At 34.0% G+C, this 20154-nt stretch overlaps 1 protein-coding gene and 2 pseudogenes across 1 annotated transcript; 1 reads left to right on the forward strand and 2 right to left on the reverse strand.

Annotated features, from left to right (window-relative positions):
* The first annotated feature begins 7850 nt into the window (after positions 1-7850).
* LOC107843880 lies at positions 7851-12504 on the forward strand (annotated as a pseudogene).
* Positions 12398-14014, reverse strand: LOC107844689 (annotated as a pseudogene).
* Positions 14015-16489: 2475 nt separating this feature from the next.
* Positions 16490-18630, reverse strand: LOC107845163 (transcription factor ORG2). The gene is made up of 3 exons (XM_016689416.2): positions 18284-18630; positions 17425-17793; positions 16490-16765 (listed from the first exon to the last, which is right to left on the reverse strand). Exons 1-3 carry the CDS (start codon positions 18593-18595, stop codon positions 16685-16687), a joined length of 762 nt encoding a protein of 253 aa, XP_016544902.1. The 5' UTR covers positions 18596-18630; the 3' UTR covers positions 16490-16684.
* Between the last annotated feature and the right edge of the window lie 1524 nt (positions 18631-20154).

Genomic DNA, 20154 nt, shown 5'->3' on the forward strand with positions numbered 1-20154 from the left:
GTATGGCAGATCTGTTTGGCAGATCATGTGAAATCTCCTAGTAGTTGAAGATTTACGGTTGATGCCTTATGTCGACAGTCTTCTTGACAAGTGATGGTCAAGCAGCGTGTTCGGCTGTTTGGCAGTGGCGGTACAAGGTGTTTGGCAGATCTATTTGGCAGATCGGCAGTTCAAAATATTTGTCAGATCTGTTTAGCAGATCAGTGGTACAATATGTTTATTGGATCTGTTTGGTATATCGACGGTAGTACAATATGTTTGGCAGATCAACGGTGGTACAATATATTTGTCGGATCTGTTTGGCAAATCGACAGTGATACAATATATTTGTTTGATCTGTTTGACAGATCGATGGTGGTACAATATGTTTGGCAGATCTGTTTGGCAGGTCGGCGGTGGTACAATATATTTGTCGGATCTATTTGGAAAATCAACGGTGGTACAATGTCTTAGGCAGATCGGTGGTACAAGAATATTTAGCAGATCTATTTGGCATATCAGAGGTGGTACAATATGTTTATCGAATCTGTTTGGCATATCAACGGTGGTACAATATGTTTGGCAGATCTGTTTGGCAGATCGGTGGTACAAGAATATTTGGCAGATCTGTTTGGCAGATCGATGGTACAAGACATTTGGCAGATCGGCGGTAAAAGATATTTGGCAGATATGTTTGGCAGATCGGCGGTACAAGATATTTGGCAGATCGAGGGTACAAGATATTTGACAGATCAACGGTACAAGATATTTAGTAGATCTGTTTGGCAGATCGACCGTACAAGATATTTGGCAGATCGGCGATACAATATGTTTGGCAGATCGACGGTACAAGACGTTTGGCAGATCATGTGAAGTGACCTATGATGCCTTGTGTCGAAATTCTTCTTGACAAATGGTGGTCGAGCGGCGTATCCCACTGGTTGGTAGTGGTGGTACAAGATGGTTAGCGAGATCAAATGGATTATTGCTGAAGAAGAAGACACAGGTGTTATGGTCTTGGTTTGAGAGGAAGCATGATGCTCTATTATTGTTCATGCATTTGGTGTTGTCAACAGGTTTCCTGAAAATCCAGGAAGGAGTATTGGGAAGCAGTCAAATAGATATTGAGGTACCTAAGAGGAACCTTGGGTGACTATTTTTTGTTTTGCAGGATATGATCCAATCTTGAAGGGTTATACAGATGCTGATATAGCGGGTAACCTTGATAACAAAAAATCTACTATTGAATTTTTATTTACATTTTTCAGGGGGAGCTATATCATGGCAGTCAAAGTTGCAGAAGTGTGTTGCACTATCTACAACTGAAACTGGCTACTGAAGCTGGCAAGGAAATAATATGGCTGAAGCGATTTCATCGAGAACTTGGATTAGATCAAATGGAGTATGTTGTCTATTGTGACAGTCAAAGTGCAATAGATTTGAGCAAGAACTCTATGTTGCTGACAAAGGTGGTGCCAAAAAGACAAGTTCGAGTTGTGCAAAGAACTTGTCGTCATGAGCTCTCTCTAAGAAGACGAAGATACCTCCTTCATATGCATGGGACTGGAGGGGGAGATTTGTGGGGTCCATCCCATGTTACTTCTTAACATTTGAAATGTCCTTCAAAAAGGACTGCTGCAAATTGCAGATTTTTCAAAAGTTGTTGGTCTTTGATTTCAATTTTGGCAGCTCTTGTGAGGTCATTGCACACATCAATTGGGGGGGGGGGGGGGGCAAATTCTCCTTTAAAAAGGAGCCCCCCAGCTTCTTTCTTAAATGTACCAACACAGAACACCAAGCAGAGAGAAATAGAAATGGAGAGCGGTGAGGTATTTCACAGACTGTGATAAAAATAATCTTTGATGGAAAAATAGAGTGAACAATATTTTTAGTAAGGTGTGGTAGTCACTTTGACTATGGTATAAAATTCCTTACTAGGTGTTTTTGTAAGGTGGGAGTCAAAAGAGGGTCTTTTCTTTTGAGTATTTTGTAGTCACTTTGTGTCTTGTACTGTGACTAATTCCTTACTATAGTTGTTCCTCTTGATCCGTGATTTTTTCCCGTTTCCACGTAAAAAAATCTTGATGTCATTATCGCTCTCATTATTCTTGTTGTTTAACCGTATTATTATTGTCATATTTATTGTTTTTTTATTACCGCAATATCGTGGCGGATTTTATTTCCAACAACTGATATTATTGTTGGGAAGCAAAGCAATCCTACACCGGAGAAATAGAGGAAGCATGTCTTTTATTTAAAGTCTCACATAACTCTATTCGTATGAGGCCTTTTGAAAGGTGTTCAAAAATAAAAAACGGACAATATCATACTAATGCGGAATTTGGTTAAAGTTACACGCAATCCCAACAACTGGTATCAAAGCCCGTTGTTCTTTTGTAGTGGAAAGATTTACCCGCTTTTCCCAACAGTAACATGTGATCATCGCCGGCTTCTCATTTCATCTAATTGGTGGGCTAATACTTCATTTGAAGTTTCTGGTCCACTTGTCCGCAGCCTGGTGGTAACTGGCAGGAGATCTGATTTTCCCCGGCCTCATGTCTCATCTCTGTATCACAACTTCAAACTTCTTAGAGTTTTGGATTTGGGGAGCGTAAATGTGGGCAATGATTTTCCAGTTGGGCTTGAAAAGATGACTCTGTTGAAGTACTTAGAAGATTTACCTCGTCTCTCTCAAGCTACTCAGGTTTCGAGAGGCAGCATGCGAGTTCAATTTCCCTTCAAACCTCAGAAGGTTAACCCTCTCAGGCTTCCGCCTGCCGTGGGATCACATATCAGTTATCGGTAGACAACTTGTCAATCTTGAGGCCCTGAAATTGCACAACAACGCGTTTCATGGTAGTTCTTGGGAGGTAAAAGGAGAAGAGTTTCCCCGTCTTAAGTTGCTGAAACTAGATACACTACTATCCCTTGAGCAGTGGTCCATCTTCGATAACGCGTTGCCCTGCCTTGAACGACTGGAGTTGCATAAATGTAAGAAACTGAAGGAGCTCCATCGTAATTTAGGTGGTTGTACAAAACTAATGGAGATTGAGGTGAAGTGGTGCAGCCAATTCCTTCAAGCTTCAGCCATGACAGTTAAGGAAAGACATATAGAAGAATTGAAAAACAGGAAACGTGCACAAGAATACTTCTGGAATAAAAGGAATATGAAGATCGGAAAGGTAAGGAGAGTTGGAATTGGGCCTCCCAGCTTTTTTACTTGTCGTTAGAGGTGTTCACGGTAGGGTGTACAAATCGAACCGTTAAGTCAAACCAAACCGATGAATCAAATCAAACCGAGGAAAAAAAACAACTTATGGTTTGGTTTGATTGGTTTGGTGTTGGCTAAAAAAAACGATCACTCTTGGTTTGGTTTGGTTTGGTATTAGCAAAAATAAAATCAAACCGAACCCAAACCGAACCGACGTAATACATATATAATTTTAATTTTTTATACGTAAAAAAATATTACTTATAATCTACTTTCTAATTACTTTTAATACTTTTTTATATGTAAAAAATAGATATATATTCTCGGGCCTTTAATTATTATATTTCCATTAGTAACAAATTAATACAAAACCCAATATTACTATAAAAATCTAAAACTCTTCAATTACTTCACTTTATATTTTACTTTCCAAGTTTTTTGAGAGTTCTCATTATTTCCTCATCTTACTTTTCTCATTCTCCTCATTCGTCAAGTTGTGATTTAGGTTTGTTTCTCTTCTTTCTCTTTTTTTTTTTATGGAATTATGTTATAGTTAATTACTTTTTGGAGTTAAGTTTTTAATAAGTTATCTCCATTTTTTCGTTCTTTTATATGCTTATATTTTATGTGAAGGGAACTTTCAGACAAGCTACTGTGACTAGCGACTTAGAAATTGAACCACTGGATATCCATATAATATTATTTTGAGAGATAATAGTTTAGACGTCTTAGTAATTTGTCAACTTAATTTTAATTGAAACTATTCCATGTCCGTTGTATTTATCTTTTTAGTAAAAACATTTAATTTTTTTCTTCAATCACATTATAATTGTAAAAAAATCGAGAAAACCAAAAAACCAAAAAAATCCGACTAAAATCGAAATAAAAAAACCGATTATATATTGGTTTGATTTGGTTTATAGATTTGGAAAATCGACATTATTGGTTTGGCTATATTTTAATGAAAAACCGAACCAATCCGACCTATGTACACCCCTAGTTCACGGTATGGTTAAAAACCAAACTGAACCGTGACCAAATTAAATCGATTAAAAAAAACACATTTAGTTTGGTTTGGTTTGGTTTGGTTTTTTAAAAAACGATACTTATGTGGTTTGGTTTTGGTTTTACTCTAAAATAACCAACAAAATATTCAAACTGAACCGATAATTTTTTTTATATATTATTTATCTATTATTCATGAATAAAAAATAAATATTTGTTATATTTGAAATTTTAATCATGAATTTAAATTTAATCGTAATACTTTTAGTCATATGTCTTCATCTAGTTGACAGTATGTTGTGAGATTCTAAATGATTTTCGCACTTTGAATAATAAATATTACTAATTGTGAAAATTATCTTATTGTCTATGGGATTTTACAGGTGAGTTTCATTAGAGTATAATAGATAATCACTAATTTTGAACTTTCTTTTTGGTTTCTATTGAGCAAAAAAAAAAATTACGTGTTCACCTTTTGGGGGTTTATTATATCATTCTCTTATATGTGGTTTCTAAATAATTTTTGTAGAAGCGTTCATATGGTGTTGTTCGTGGTTTTGCCTAAGTATAATACTATATTGACATCTTAGTTTCAAGATTAGGGCACAACACTATGTTTGATTGGATTTGTTTTTTTTTTAATTTCAAGTTTTATCATTAGTTAAAGTTAAAAATTAAAAAAATTAAAAAAACCGAACCAAACCGAACCAAACCGACAAGAACCAAACCAACGGTTATTTTTTTGTGTTGGCTTGGTTTGATTTTTAAAATTTAAAAACTGACTAAATTAAAAAAACCGAACCAAACCGAACTAAACCGACAAGAACCAAACCAACGGTTATTTTTTTGTGTTGGCTTGGTTTGGTTTTTGAAATTTAAAAACCGACTAAGTTGGTTTGATTATGGTTTTGACCAATAACCTACTAAGTTGGTTTTGTTATGGTTTTGACCAATAACCGACCCATGAACACACCTACTCGTCTTTATTAAGAAAAATAATTAATAACATGATTATTTCAGTCGTTTCTGATAATCCAATGAGAAAATTTGGCTATTAAGCCTCTTTAAGTTTCTAATTAGTAAAATGTCCAACCCTCTTCAAGTTTTCAATTAGCAAAATGACCTACTTTTATTTTCTCATTTGTCAAACAAATAATAGATCTGTCGGATTGATAATCGATCTATCTATATATTTATCGGACAAATAATAGATCTGTCGGATTGATAATCAATTTGCCTATATATTCGTCGGACAGATAATAGATCTTTCTTAAAAATGGGTCATCTCACTAAATAAAAAACTTATGGTCTGTTTAATTAAAAAATTGACTTAAAAGGTCTATTTAACAAGGAGTCCAATGACATATTTCTGATACTCCTATGTCATAAATGAGACATTTTTGATAGTCCAAGTCATATTTGAGTCTTTTTTTCATAATTTAAATTAATGATGCGGACCTCTAGTAAGACGACACATGGCAAAGCTGTTTTTGAAAAATCATCGTTAACAAGTAATGACATGGATGAACCTGTTTTGTAACGATGATGACATAAATCAGCCAAACTTTTAACGAATGACATAAATATTTCTGATAGTTCGGTGATATATTTGAGTCTTTTCTGATAATGTTTATAATATGTCTTGATATGTAAAAATGACATGTAAAATAGAAATTACGCAGTTAATTCCCTTGGTGGAAACGATTCCCACCCAAATAGCAAAGGAATTTCCACCCAACTATATATTACTACTTCTGTTGCTCAATAGTAGATATTTCATAATACTTCCTCCCTCTTATTTTACTAGTTCTAAATTTTCTGATTTTTTTTTTTACCCTTAGAGTTAATTATTTTTTTTCTCCAAATTAAAATATAAAAATATCATTTAATAGAAATACTATGGAAAAGTAGCCATGTTATTAATTATTTTTCTTAATTAATATGCAATATCAAATTGAGACGAATAAAATGGGACAGAGGGAGTATGTCTTTTGTGCCATATTACCTGATCATTTTTACTAAAATTAGTTGTAGCATAATAATTGTCCACCTTACTAAATTAAAAATATATTAATTACTTCCTCAGTTTTGTATTAGTTAGCTCTTATAGGCTTGACCCGCCCATTAAAAAATCAATAAATAGAAATTCATTTTATATATTTATCCTTATACGCCTTTTAAAGTTTAATAATCAACATAATAATTAAACATTAAAATTTGATACATATTACTCTATTTCATGCATTTTGTCTAGAACATTGATTATTTATAATTGAAATTAGTAATAATCATTTAATCTTGAGAATTGAGAATTGAGGTCATTCATGCATCATTCAATAATTTTGAAAACTATGGATGAATTTAGCATTCCTATCAAGGGTAAAATAGGAAACATATATATAAAGTATTTTTTATTTTAGAACTTGGACAACTAAATTGAAACAAACATTTTTAGAAAGAAGGTCAACTAATACGAAACGAAGGGAGTAATCTTTTTCATATTACCTTTGCAATTTATTCTATTTGAAAGTGTTCACTCGTTTATAAAGTTCCCAAAAAACTTTTTAAGGGATGAATTAGTAAAATTAGTTTCTTATTTATGATTTCCTAACATACGTGTATAAAGGAGAATGATCAATTAATATAAAACAAAGGGGAGTCTTTGTCATTTCAAAAAATCAATACATAACTACTTATTTATTTTCACCTTTACTCTTAGTCATAAATATCAGAAATACAAGTTTTAACCTTTTTCATCTTTCACTTTCTATCTTGGCTGATTATATATAGTAAAACCTTTATAGGAGAATATTGACTAATGTGTTTCTAACACTTTGATTGGAAAGAGCAGTAATCCTTTCTTTATGTATGATATAGATGCTTACAAATGTCACAATGTTATCAAAAGCGAAAAGCATAAAAAAAGCTCTAAGGACTATTGGGGCTTAAAGTGCAAATGAAAGCATGCGCTTCAATGGAAATAGTCTCAATGGGGTAAAACATACAATGTTTAATCCAAGACTAATAATTATAAGTATTAATGACGAATATGTGAAGAAAGAAATTGAAATATCAATCGTTTAATATCGCCATTTCAGAAGAGACTCATTCACAAGGAAAAGTATGTCTTAGAATCTTGATGACGACAGTGAAGCGCACATAAAGTGAGACAGAGCGCTTAACACATTTTGAGCCTCGCCTTTGGGATTAAGCACGCGTCACGATCCGGGCCGGGGCTCTGGCCGCGATGGGCATCCCAAACCACAAAGGCCCGAGAGATCCCCTTAGCCCGCCCACTAGTGATATACCCAGCATCCCTCTTGTTTTTTAATCACGATCCGGGCCGGGGCTCTGGCCGCGATGGGCATCCCAAACCACAAAGGCCCGAGAGATCCCCTTAGCCCGCCCACTAGTGATATACCCAGCATCCCTCTTGTGTTTTACAAGATGTGGGACTCCTTATCCTAAATTGGGGCATCACATAACGTGTCACTAGGGAGCACAGTAAGGCTTGTTTACTTATATACCCAACATGCCTCCTGTGTTTTGCCGATGTGGGACTCTTTATCCTAAGTTGGGTTGTCACAGATAACTCGTGTGGATGATCGAGAATAGAAATATGATTGTAAAAGAGGAAGAAATGATCATTAGAATGGTTGTAGATGAATAAATTAATCTCGGTGTGACATCGGTCTTAATCTCACTTTTGTTGCTGTATAAGCTGTGTTGGTTAACCCCCCCTAGCCAGTAAAATCTTATAAACTAGTTTTGAACTTTTGCCCTCGTCCCAAAACTTAAAAGCCATATGTAGTTAACACTACAAATACTCAACAACAGGCCAAATTGATTGTGTTAATAAACGATAGCAAAGCGCTATTGATTGAAAGGGTAGAACGATATTTGAGTCAGACGGAAAGGGGATGAGACGCCATAGAAGAATTCGAGATGAGAAGCATAGTGTTGGGTAAAGGCACAATACACAATAAGCATAATCCGTTCTGTCTCATCCATCGGTCCTTTTAGCTAGTTGTTAAGTGGTTCTGGCTCCCAAATCAACCTTTGTGAAGGCATTCCAGTTGCTGCTTCTTCTTGGCCCAATAACTAGTTGAGTGACATTTGTGTAGGTATTGACAAGATGGTTCATAACACTATACACAGACTAATAACTAATTACCATTTTAGCTTTAACTGAAAATGAGATGATCTCATATCTTTGTTTGTTTTCTTTATTTTTTTGCCTCTTAAGTTTATTTTCGTGTTGTACTAGTAATTGCGACTTTCTCGTTTGTTACAGTTTTTGGGGACAGGAATGGATACACAAGAAACATCCCCGTCAGTTCTGCTTTGCTTTGACAAAGAAAGATTCATATTTAACGCTGGAGAGGTAACTCTTGAGTGATCGTAATATCTATTTATCCAACTACATTTTCTCTAGGGAAGAGTAGATTGAGGACGTTATAGTATTAACAGTGACATGATGAGTTGGAAATATACCTAATTGTGTTTCCAAGAACAACTTGTAAGTTGTTATTCCTCGAAGCAGTGCTCATGACGTAGGGATTACAACGCTTCTGCATGGAGTATAAGATAAAATTATCTCAGGTATGTCTCAGATGCGCGATTTCAGTTTCAAAGTACAAAAGTAATTGGTCACTGCTTTTGTTGGACATAAACAATCGATTTACAGGTAGACCACATATGTCTCACTCGTGTATGCGCAGAGACATCAGGTGGACTTCCAGGTTTGCATCTTCACCTTCGAAGAATAATGAACTACTTTAAAACCACAAATAGTTTTGTCCCTTTAACTTTCTTAGAGAATTAAATTGATTTTCTATGTGGGATAACTTATTACAAATTCAAGAATCAAATATATCGTGAAATCATTTTCTTCATGATTCCTCCCTAATTCTCTTAAGTCTCAGGTTTGCAGGTTTGCTATTGCTATTACAAAGACGAAAGTCCTCAGAGTGCTGGGAAAGTGAGTACCAGTCCAGTGCTTACTTCCCCTATTTTTCATATTATACTTAGCATTAAAACGTACAGCGACAGTGGCGTACTTACTAAAAAAGCATCCCCTATTGTTTTTTTAAGGTCCACATATGGGGTCCTCCAAATCTAGATTTATTGGTTAATGCGATGAAGACTTTTGTCCCTCATGCTGTCATGAAAGAATAAAAGTATCATCCCACAAAGTGAATGTGCATTAGTTCCCCCGTTACATGCAGAGGAGCTGCGAGCTGATGGCAAGTTCAAGGCAGTTAGTCGACTCATTTGGCTGGATCTCATTTTAGTCCAAATGATACCTCCATTGTATATATTTGTAAACTACATGACATCACGGGGAAAGTTGACAAAGATAAGGCTAAAGCTTGCGGACTCAATCCAGGGAGAAAGCTTGGACAACTGCAGAAGGGGTTCAGTGTGAAGTCAGATCTTCTGTATATCGAGGTCAGTTCTACACATTAGAACTAGAGTATGGACTTTGTATCTGCAGTACTCGTGCCTTTGAAGTTGTTAAATTGCAGCCGACTTTAATTTTGCCTCATTCAGGTCCATCCAGATGATGTTATAGGTCCAACTATTCCTGGTCCGATTGTACTGATTGTTGACTGTCCAACAGAACCTCATGCACAAGAGTTACTCTCCGCACAAGCTCTTGAAGCCTATTATTCAGATTCCCAAAGCAACTCCCCAGAGACCGCCAAGGTTGTGAGCTGCATCATTCATCTGAGCCCGGCTACTGTCATCAACAGTCCGGTTTATGAGAAATGGATGAGGAAATTTGATTCTGCGCAACATATTATGGCAAGAATTCCAAGGTCTGTAACCCCTCTTAATGCTTATTTTAGATCTTCCCATATCAACACTGGTTCATAGTCATTCTGTCACAGGAAGCACAAAACAACTCCAATTCTAGTATCTAGTGCTAAAATCGGTACAAGACTGCAGTATTTGTGTCCTCAGCTTTTTCCAGCTCCTAGTCTTCCTTCTGTTGGGGATGATGTTGCAGCACCACATATCAAGGTACCAGTGGGGTTTTGTTTTGAGCTCTCGAAGTTGATAGTCACTTGTGAGAACATCTTTAAAAATCGAGGAAAGCTTGTGATATGATACTTGTCTTTGCAGGGTTCAGCTTGTGGCTTATCTGCTGAAAATCTATTAAAGTATTGTTGATACCTAGCAGTGAACCTTTGATTCTCTGTGATGTCAAAAGATTTCCCCCTACTCATGAAGTACATTCTGTTAATCATAACTGTAAAACGAAGAATTGAAAATGAACAAAGTTTCTAGAGCTATATATAGTTAATCTAGTGCATCGGCCAGATAGAATATAAGTGAGAAAGGAGTTTGTTCAAATGTTCTAAGTCGCGAAATGTGCTACCTGCCTTCATGAATTTTGTTGTACTAGTACTTGTGATTATAATTAATCAGTGATGTTTATAATGAAAAATGACGGTAACCATTTTCCCTCCTCTCCAAGCTACAGTATTAAGAATTTTCATTTGCATGGCCTTCCTTGGATTGACCTTTTCTTGTCCAACCTGTTGAATAGTTCGCCTTACGTCCTCCTAGAGATATGGGGTAGGACAGATCTAGTGCTCAAAATTTGATGACCTCCTCAGTTTTCATTGAAGAGTTACGTTCAGAGATTCCCGAGATTGCTGATGCAGCTAAGAACATAAGCAAATTTTGGCACAAACCTAAAGAAGATGAGGTGGAATTATCCAACAGGCAGGACAGTAGTGCTGTCGCGACTGAAGAACCTTCAAAATTCTGTGTCCCTAGGTGTCTAGAGAATTTGCAGAGAGATGATCTGGAGATTGTTTTTCTTGGCACCGGTTCTTCTGTACCTTCAAAATATCGAAATGTCAGTTCCATCCATGTTAATCTTTTCTCTAAAGGGGTTTTACTCCTTGATTGTGGAGAAGGAACCCTGGCACAACTCAAGAGGAGGTAATAGCATCGAACTCATTTGGATTTACGCTAAGTTGTTCAGAACCTTATTTGTCATTTTTGATTTTGGTGAACTAATTTGTTTGTAACTTTGGAACAGATATGGCATTATTGGTGCAGACAGTGCAGTTAGAAATCTTAAATGCATTTGGATTTCCCATATCCATGCTGATCACCATGCAGGTTTGTCACGGATGCTTGCTTTAAGACGTGATTTGTTGAAGGGAGTAGCCCATGAACCCATACTGGTTATCGGGCCAGAGCAGATTGGAGAGTTTCTCAAGGAATATATAAAATTAGAAGATCTAGACATGCTGTTCCTCGACTGTAAGAGCACTACGGGTTCTAAGTGGGATGACATGGAGGCTGAAGACAGTTTTCTGCTTCACTGTTCGAAAAAATATGAAGCTAAGCACTCCAGTTGAAGACATAACATTGCTAAAGTGGTTAAAGAAAGTTCTCAGTGAGGCAGGACTAGTGAGACTCATCAGCTTCCCTGTTGAACACTGTCCTGACACTGAGGCGTTTGGTGTTATCTTGGAATCAGCAGAAAGAATGAATCACGACAAAGTAGTACAGGGATAGAAGGTTGTGTATTCTGGTGACATGAGGCCATGCTCACAAGTTATAGAAGCATCTCTTGATGCAATGATACTTATACATGAGGTCAGTGCAACGCAACTTTCCCTTGTGTCCAAATGAAGTTGGCTATTCTAGTACTAGCATTTTGGTACAGTATCTATATGAATTGTAACGTGTTGATCACAAGGAAGTTTATTACGATTAACAGGCTAGTACACTATCCTCTGCAGGCGACGTTTGAGGATGGCCTGGTGGAGGAGGCTATAGCAAGAAATCACAGCACAATAAAGGACGCTATAGAAGTGGGAGATTCTGCTGGTGCATACCGCGTAATATTAACACACTTAATTCAGCCAACGATACCCAAAAGTACCTGCACTTGATGATGTGAGTATGCAAACAACTTGTATTGCTTTTGACCTAATGAGTGTAAACCTAGCAGATTTGCCATTGCTCCCTAAGGTTCTTCCCTACCTCAAATTGCTCTTCAGAAACAACAGTTAATTTAAATTTTGAAGTACAGTCAGACGTTTCTATAGCAGTTATCCTCTATCTATAACTACATTGCACTATAACTGCCTAGTTTTCTTTGGAACCGACTTTCATAACATGTTATATTATATGTTCTCTATAACACCATCTCGCTATAGCAACCAAAAAATATCAGACAAACGTCGCTGTTATAAAGAGTCTTGAGTACACAACTTCTGAGTTAAGAACAATTTTTTTTTCTTTTGCAAGGACATTTACATTTGTTGCTGATCCTATCCTATGGAAAAAGATGAAAAAAAAAAGTGTGAACACATCATATTTTAGTATAAACAAAGCTAGAATTCATTGTTGTAATAACTTGTCTTCATTATAAAAATAAGATAGAGAGCTTGTCTCTCAACATGTCAACTTCAACTACCATAGTTCCTTCAGCCTGTTACACCAATAAGAAGAAAAAAAATTAACACAACTTGAAAAACATATCAACAAACAAGTTTCTCGAATCCTCCAAAAATATCATCGCGCTAACTTTTGGATGATAAGACACACATCCGACAACATTTTTGGAGGATCTGAGCAACAGAAACAAATTAAAACGATATTTAATAATACCTGAAAATGCAAGGTATGGAATACCCTATCTTCAAAAGTTTCAAAAGAAGTTGCATTTAGTAGAACAAGTCCTTCATCTTCTAATATTGAAATAGCCTCACCAATTGAACCTTTATTGTTCTGCAAAGTTGATATTTGTATCACTATTTCTTTATTACCAACTTCACTTGCTGAAATTACTAATGAAGAATTCTCAATTCCACCTCTTATTATTCTCTTTTGCTTGTTAAAATCATCTGATTTTTCTCTATTGGAAATAGTACTTGATGTAAATTCTTCTTTCTTTTGAATCAATCTTTCCACTTCATTTTGTAATTCTGGTATGTACTTGAGAATTTTTGATACTGTTGCTGGAATGCTTAGCTTTTTCTGCAAAACATAAAGAATAATTTAATGTTAGGTAGGTTTTAATATATTGTAGGGCTAAAACAACCTAAAGATACTCCTTTTAAACGGAAAAAAAAAACAAGGATAAGTATCCAGTAATCCTCGAATTATGACCAAAGTTTCTAACTTCACGGAGGTCCTATTACCCCTGAACTCAATTTTAGCATATTTTTGTCACCCTTTTATATTCACGTGGCACCTTTTTTACATAAAAATGGAGCCCACGTCAAAGGTATCACGTCAGCTAAAAAGGGTGATAAAAATATGTTAAAATTGAGTTCAGGGATAATTGGACCCCTATGAAGTTGAAGTGCATCGCAGCAAATTTGATCATAATTTAGGAGGGTACTAGATGTTTTATTCAAAAAACAACACTAAGTTGAAATAACAATATACATAGTGAAATACGACAAAATTGAGAAATAAAATAAAATCATACCGTATGTTCCGAAGCAGGAAGCAAAGAGCGGAGAGAAGAATATAAGCCGTTGATTTTCTTTCTACGATCGCGTTCACTTGCATTATGATTAAGCTTCTTTACCGTCTGATCTGGTTGATTATGATCACCACCGTTAATTATCTGATGATCAAATTTAATCGAATCGCAATGTTGAAGACTTTTTTGAGATGATGAATTAATGGCAATATCTGAATTAGAATTTTCTCCATTAATAGTGTTTAATTCATAGCTTATAAGATCCTCCAAAAGCCACTCACAATTATTATTAACAGAAAATAAAGGGGAAGAAGGAGAAATGGCTAACATTTTTCTAATTAACACTTTGATTAAGACCTTAATCTTCTGATTTACTACTAAGTTATGCTTAAGACAATATTGTCATCATGACATTTATAATGAGAATCTATACTAATTGATTTGATTAGTAGTCAGTACATACATCATCATAACAGTGAAATAAATTAATGTTTAGTTATTTTAATTAGAGATAAGCATTCAGTACCCCTGGTCGAAGTTGCTACGACACACTTCAACTTCACGGGGGTCCTATCACCCCCGAACAGTCTGAACTCAATTTTAGCGCATTTTATCACCCTTTTATGTTGTCGTAACACCTTTATTACATAAAACGGAGCCCACATCAAAGGTGTCATGTCAGTTAAAAATGTTGACAAAAGGTATCACGTCAGCTAAAAAGGATGACTAAAATACACTAAAATTAGATCAAGGGTAATAGGACCCCCATGAAGTTGGAACGTAGCAAATTTGATCATAGTTCGGAGGGTTACTAGATTCTTTACTCTTTTAATTGCGTTTAGTGGTCAATAAGGTGAGTAATAACCATGAAGTCTCACGTTCAAATTCTAGCGAAGACCCAAAACACTAGGTGATTACTTTTCTTCTATTCTAATACAGCGTTGCTGGTGAGAGGTGGCAATATCCCATAAAATTAATCGAGGTGCGCGCAAGCTGACCCGCACACCACTAATCCACTTGTATAATTTCATGGATAATGTTTGTTTATACTATTAAATTACAAAAATGTGTATGTTTGTAAGGCGTAATGCATGTGGTATCACGAGCCTTAAGTAATAAGCTCGAGAAATTAATGGCCATGTCACATAATTACACGTTTAATTAATTAAATATGTCATAGATTACTACTTATTATGTTGTAAAGGAACGTTCTCCCATTTGCAATAATGTTAGTTTTTTCCATACTCACCGCCTTTCGACTCAAGTCATTCGCTACCACATAAGTTTTATCTGAATGATAAAAAATAGTCATTGAGTTTTTTAAGCAGGAGACCGAACAACTTATAAAAATCTTAAGTACGATACAAGTTTTATAAAGTTTTAGTGGACATTTTAATTTGAGTCAAATTTCAATGACTATTACTCTTAAAATATAACGAGTTAGGTGGCCTACTATATATCAAATGAGAGATTTTCGAGTCTTCTTTCCAACGCATTCAATTTCACCCTAATCCGATATGTGGGTATAAAGTTATGCTCATTTTACTTTGGAGTGTCTGTCTGTCAGAAGGTGACGGCTAAGTTGACGAGTCGTCAGCCTTAACCACTAAATGGCAAAATCTAGCTAGAGTTGACGACTAGGATGACGAGACGTCACCAAACAGACGGGTTGTCAACCTAATATATATATATATACATACATATATATATACATACATACATACATATATATATATATATATATATATATATATATATATTGGGGCTTCGATCAATTTGAATTCGCGGCATATAATAACTAATGCATATCTAAAAAGTGAAGCTCGTGTATAAAACATTCCGCATTAATGAGGTTTAAGAAAGGGCCACACTTCATGGGTTGTATGATCGGTGGCGGAGCCAGAATTTTCATTGAGGGAGTTCAGAAATAAATATGTAAACTAGCTGAAGGGGGTTCAACATCTATTATATATACATAAAAATATTTTTGATCATGTAAAAATAGTATAATTTTCAGTGTGGCTCCGCCACTAGTAATGACTGATGCAGATAGTCTTACCCTAATACAAGTATTAATGGTTGCTCTCACGGCTTAAACTTATGTCCTATGCGGAGACAACTTTACCATTTCTCGAAAGCTTCCTTTCAACTCAATGCATATCTACTTGACAAAAAATGACATGTATGTTTCTGTTACTTTTGTACTCAATTGTTACAAAAAACAGTACTGATTGTCATAAGTTCGTCTTTAAGTTTTGACAAAATTACTTTTCTCAATTTAATTGTGACTAATGTTTTATTTCTGTTAATCACACAAACACAATTTTACCGTTGCTCCGGTCCTTCAAAACTCAATGTGATACAATGGAGAAATAATAATATTCTTCTCCATGGTTGAAAGAATTATGTTTCATCTCAAAATGGCTAACAAGTGCTTTGATAGGCGTCGATGTTAGTTAAGCCTCGCCTCATGAACTAATTTTTTTGATTGAGTTAGATTCAACTCAATCTGACTTATACGCGAATTAATAAAAGAACTATGTCCTCTCTCTAACAACTTATTAAACTTCAAAATTATCGACACACTTCAATCATTACTAAACAAGATATTTTGGCAATTTTGCTAATAAATTCTTATTAAGTTTTCATGTTTCGGTATAAAGCTAGCCTGACTAATCTGGATTTAGCCATACCAACTCACTATGAGGGAGTTTTGATGTATATTCCCAATCAAAAAAATTTCAAAGAAATCTACCAAATACCAAACTTATGGAAGTGCAAATGACTTAAAATCCAAAGAATATTACTATAGTAAACATGTCTATGATTACAAGATAATGCCTCTCTTGAAAATGATGAAGGCACATTCATAATGAAAGGAAAATTAAATGGTATTTACAATATATAATTTTTTTTTCTGATCATGTCCTACTCAAAAACAGCAAAAAGCAAAAATTAACCTGAAAATATAATGTCATTTACATATAAATTAAATCTTCCTAAATAGAAATTCATTGTAGTAATTATAAAATGTCTTCCTTCTCAAAATAAGATGAAAGTTTGTCTCTTAACATGTCAACCTCAACCACCATAGTTCCTTCAACCTGTTGATCAAATACCCAAAATAAAAAGAAAAAAAATAATCAGGTAAATAGTATATGATCATGCTTTAAATTTTGTCTAATAAAAAGAAATAATAATAACATAAGAAATAATTGCTCTTTTGATTCTTATTAGTATTATTTTAGTTTTGGTCCTTGTGATAAAATGTACTTTCTTTTCTTGATTAAGTAGTGATCAAGTGAATTTCAAATATTATAATTGGAAAGAAGACAAAAGAATATTTAATACAACAATAACAATATATCTAGTGTAATTTCACAAAGACGCAGAGGCGGAATTAGAATTTCAGCTATGGGATTCTATATTTGAAGAATACCTAGCTGCAGGGAGTTCAACACCTACTATACATGCATAAAAATAATTTTAATCGTGTATAAATAATATATTTTTCCGTCGAATGAGGTTCAGATAATCCAGCTACCTAAAGGCTGGCTCTGCCCCTGTCGAGAAGCTAAGGTAATGTATGCGTAGAGCTTATCCCTAACTTTGTGAAGATAGAGAGGTTGCTTCCGATAAACCCTTAACTCAAATAAAAAAAAATTCTAAACAGAATCGCAATAAAAGTATGACAGCAAAATATCAAGATACAAAACAAATGCAGAGCAACAACAGACCAAAAAAAAAAACATTTAATAAATACCTGAAAATGCAAGGTATAGAATACCCTATCTTCAAAAGTTTCAAAAGAAGTTGCATTTAGTAGAAAAAGTCCTTCATCTTCTAATATTGAAATAGCCTCACCAATTGAACCCTTATTGTTCTTCAAAGTTGATATTTGTATCACTATTTCTTTATTACCAACTTCACTCGCTGAAATTACTAGTGAAGAATTCTCAATTCCACCTCTTATTATTCTCTTTTGCTTGTTAAAATCATTTGATTTTTCTCTATTGGAAATAGTTCTTGATGTAAATTCTTCTTTCTTTTGAATCAATCTTTCCACTTCACTTTGTAACTCTGGTATGTACTTGAGAATTCTTGATATTGTTGATGGAATACTAAGCTTTTTCTGCAAAATATAAAGAACAATGAAGTCTCAAAAGAATAATTAAACTACAAAATTAATAGTCTGTTTGATCAAGTTTCTGACAAGTTGAAAGTGTTTTTGTTTTGTTTTTTACGAAAAAGTTGACGCATTTGATCAAGTTTTTAGGAAAAAAAAAAAAAATAAGTGATTTTGAATAGTAAACATTTTATTTTTCCAAAGCGGAAAAAGCTGTTTTTCCGATTGAATAATTCTAGAAATATTCTTAGTCAAGCACAAATTGTTATTTCAATATTGACTGAAGTAACTTTTCAAATTGATTAGCCAAATATGAACAATTACTCGTTAAAAGTATTTTTTTGTAAAGTACATACTTTCCAAAATAAATCTTGTTCATAGATTAGATTCGATAAATGATAATTATATCTCTTATCAAATTGTTTGAGATCAGAGATTCTTCAAATATCCCATAAAATCTAAATAGAGTAAGGACGTAAAGAGAAAAAAATCTTACCGTGTGATCAGAAGCAGGAAGTAAAGAACGAAGAGAAAAATATAAGTCGTTGATTTTCTTTCTACGATCACGTTCACTTGCATTATGATTAAGCTTCTTTACCGCCTGATCAGGTTGGTTATGATCATTACCGTTGATATTATTCTGATCAAATTTAATCGAATCACAATGGTGAAGATTTTTTTGTGATGATGAAGATGATGAATGAAAAGTTTCTATGGGATTAATGTTTAATTGTTGGCTTATTGGATCATCCAAAAGCCAATTAAAATTATCATTAGTTGAAAACATAGGAGAAGAAATGGTTAGCATTTTTGCTAATTAGTACTCTTAAGACTTTGCTTTTGTACTTTAATTACTTAAATTACTTAGTAGTTAGTACTACTAATTTGTACTTTATACCAATGGATTTCATTATTTAGGAATATTTAATTATTCGGGATAATTGCACATTTCGTCCTTCAATTATTGATAAATTACAAACTTTGGTTCTTGTATTATTTAGTTAGATATATTTAACCTTTTGTTAACTAAAATATGTATTTTTGCTCCTTTCACAACAATATTATACTCAGTATAATCTTCACAAGTGGTGTTTGCGGAAGGTGATGCATCAGTACTTCTACCTTACGAAGGTAGAGATGTTGTTTCTGATATGCCATCGGCTCAAGTAGCATTTTGGGCTCATTTTATGCAAGATCTTTAGACTGTTTCTAGAACTTTTTCAATCTCAAATATAGAGTCATAATACAAATTAAACATAAACACGTCGATAATGAAATGTTTTAGTGCTTTATAATTCGTCAAATCTTGGAAGATTCATAGTCGACAAATGCAGAATCAATATTTAAAGTTTAGGGTAAACAACATAAATCCCAACAGTTTGGAGTTTAATTATAAAAAAAATTGACATTGTGCATAATTACTGAAAAATTCGAATTTGGGTCTGTCGAGATACATAATTAGCTTCCGATACATCCAACGAAGATACATTTTTTTCTTTGTAAAGATACATACTTAGCTCCCGATATATTTTTTTCGATTTTGAATCTATCGAGATACTTAATTAGTTTCCTGAAACATCCAACGAAGATTATGATTAGTTGAAATTTTTATAATTACTTTGTAAGGTAGGAATTGTGTAAATATGATAAATATGTTATGTTATTTTTCCTAAAGCTTATGGGTTCAAAATTCTTGTTCTTTAGAGTTACTGGATTCTAAATTAATAATCTATACATATTTGATGAATTTTTACTACAAACATAAGGTTTAGATAAAAAATTATTGAACATGGCCGAACCCATGACTAATACGGTAGCTCCGTCATTTACGTTCAAAGAAATCAAAAGTGCACATATCAAATATCAAAAAGTTAAATATGCTTAATCAGAAAACAGAAGGACCATAATTAGAATTTATCAATATTTAAGGGATCGAAAATGCGAAATTCCCTTATTATTTTAATATACATAGTTGATGTATATTTATTTTAGTTAAAAAATGTATATGGTTGTAAGTGTGGAATCACATGTCATGCACGAGCCTTAACTAGATTTAAAATTTAAACTCAAGTAATTAGTGGCTATGTCACACTTAATCACGTTTAATTAATTAAATATGCCACCTCTACCTTTTTAATGTTAAAATATTATGCTATATGTTGTTTTTCTTTCTTTTTTAATTTTTTTATTCCTACGTAGATGTAAAGTCCTAAAATAAGATGCTTTCAAAAACGGTCAATAGTTAAATTCGATCAATTATATCAAAAAATTTATAATATATTAAGTTTATTTATTTTTTTCGCGTACAACTAGAATTAATCTCTTTTTCGAAATGTCTCAATCATTTAGGTTCGATTAAATTTAGTA

The sequence above is a fragment of the Capsicum annuum genome, chromosome 10 (genome assembly GCF_002878395.1).
Source record: "Capsicum annuum cultivar UCD-10X-F1 chromosome 10, UCD10Xv1.1, whole genome shotgun sequence".
NCBI lineage: Eukaryota > Viridiplantae > Streptophyta > Magnoliopsida > Solanales > Solanaceae > Capsicum > Capsicum annuum.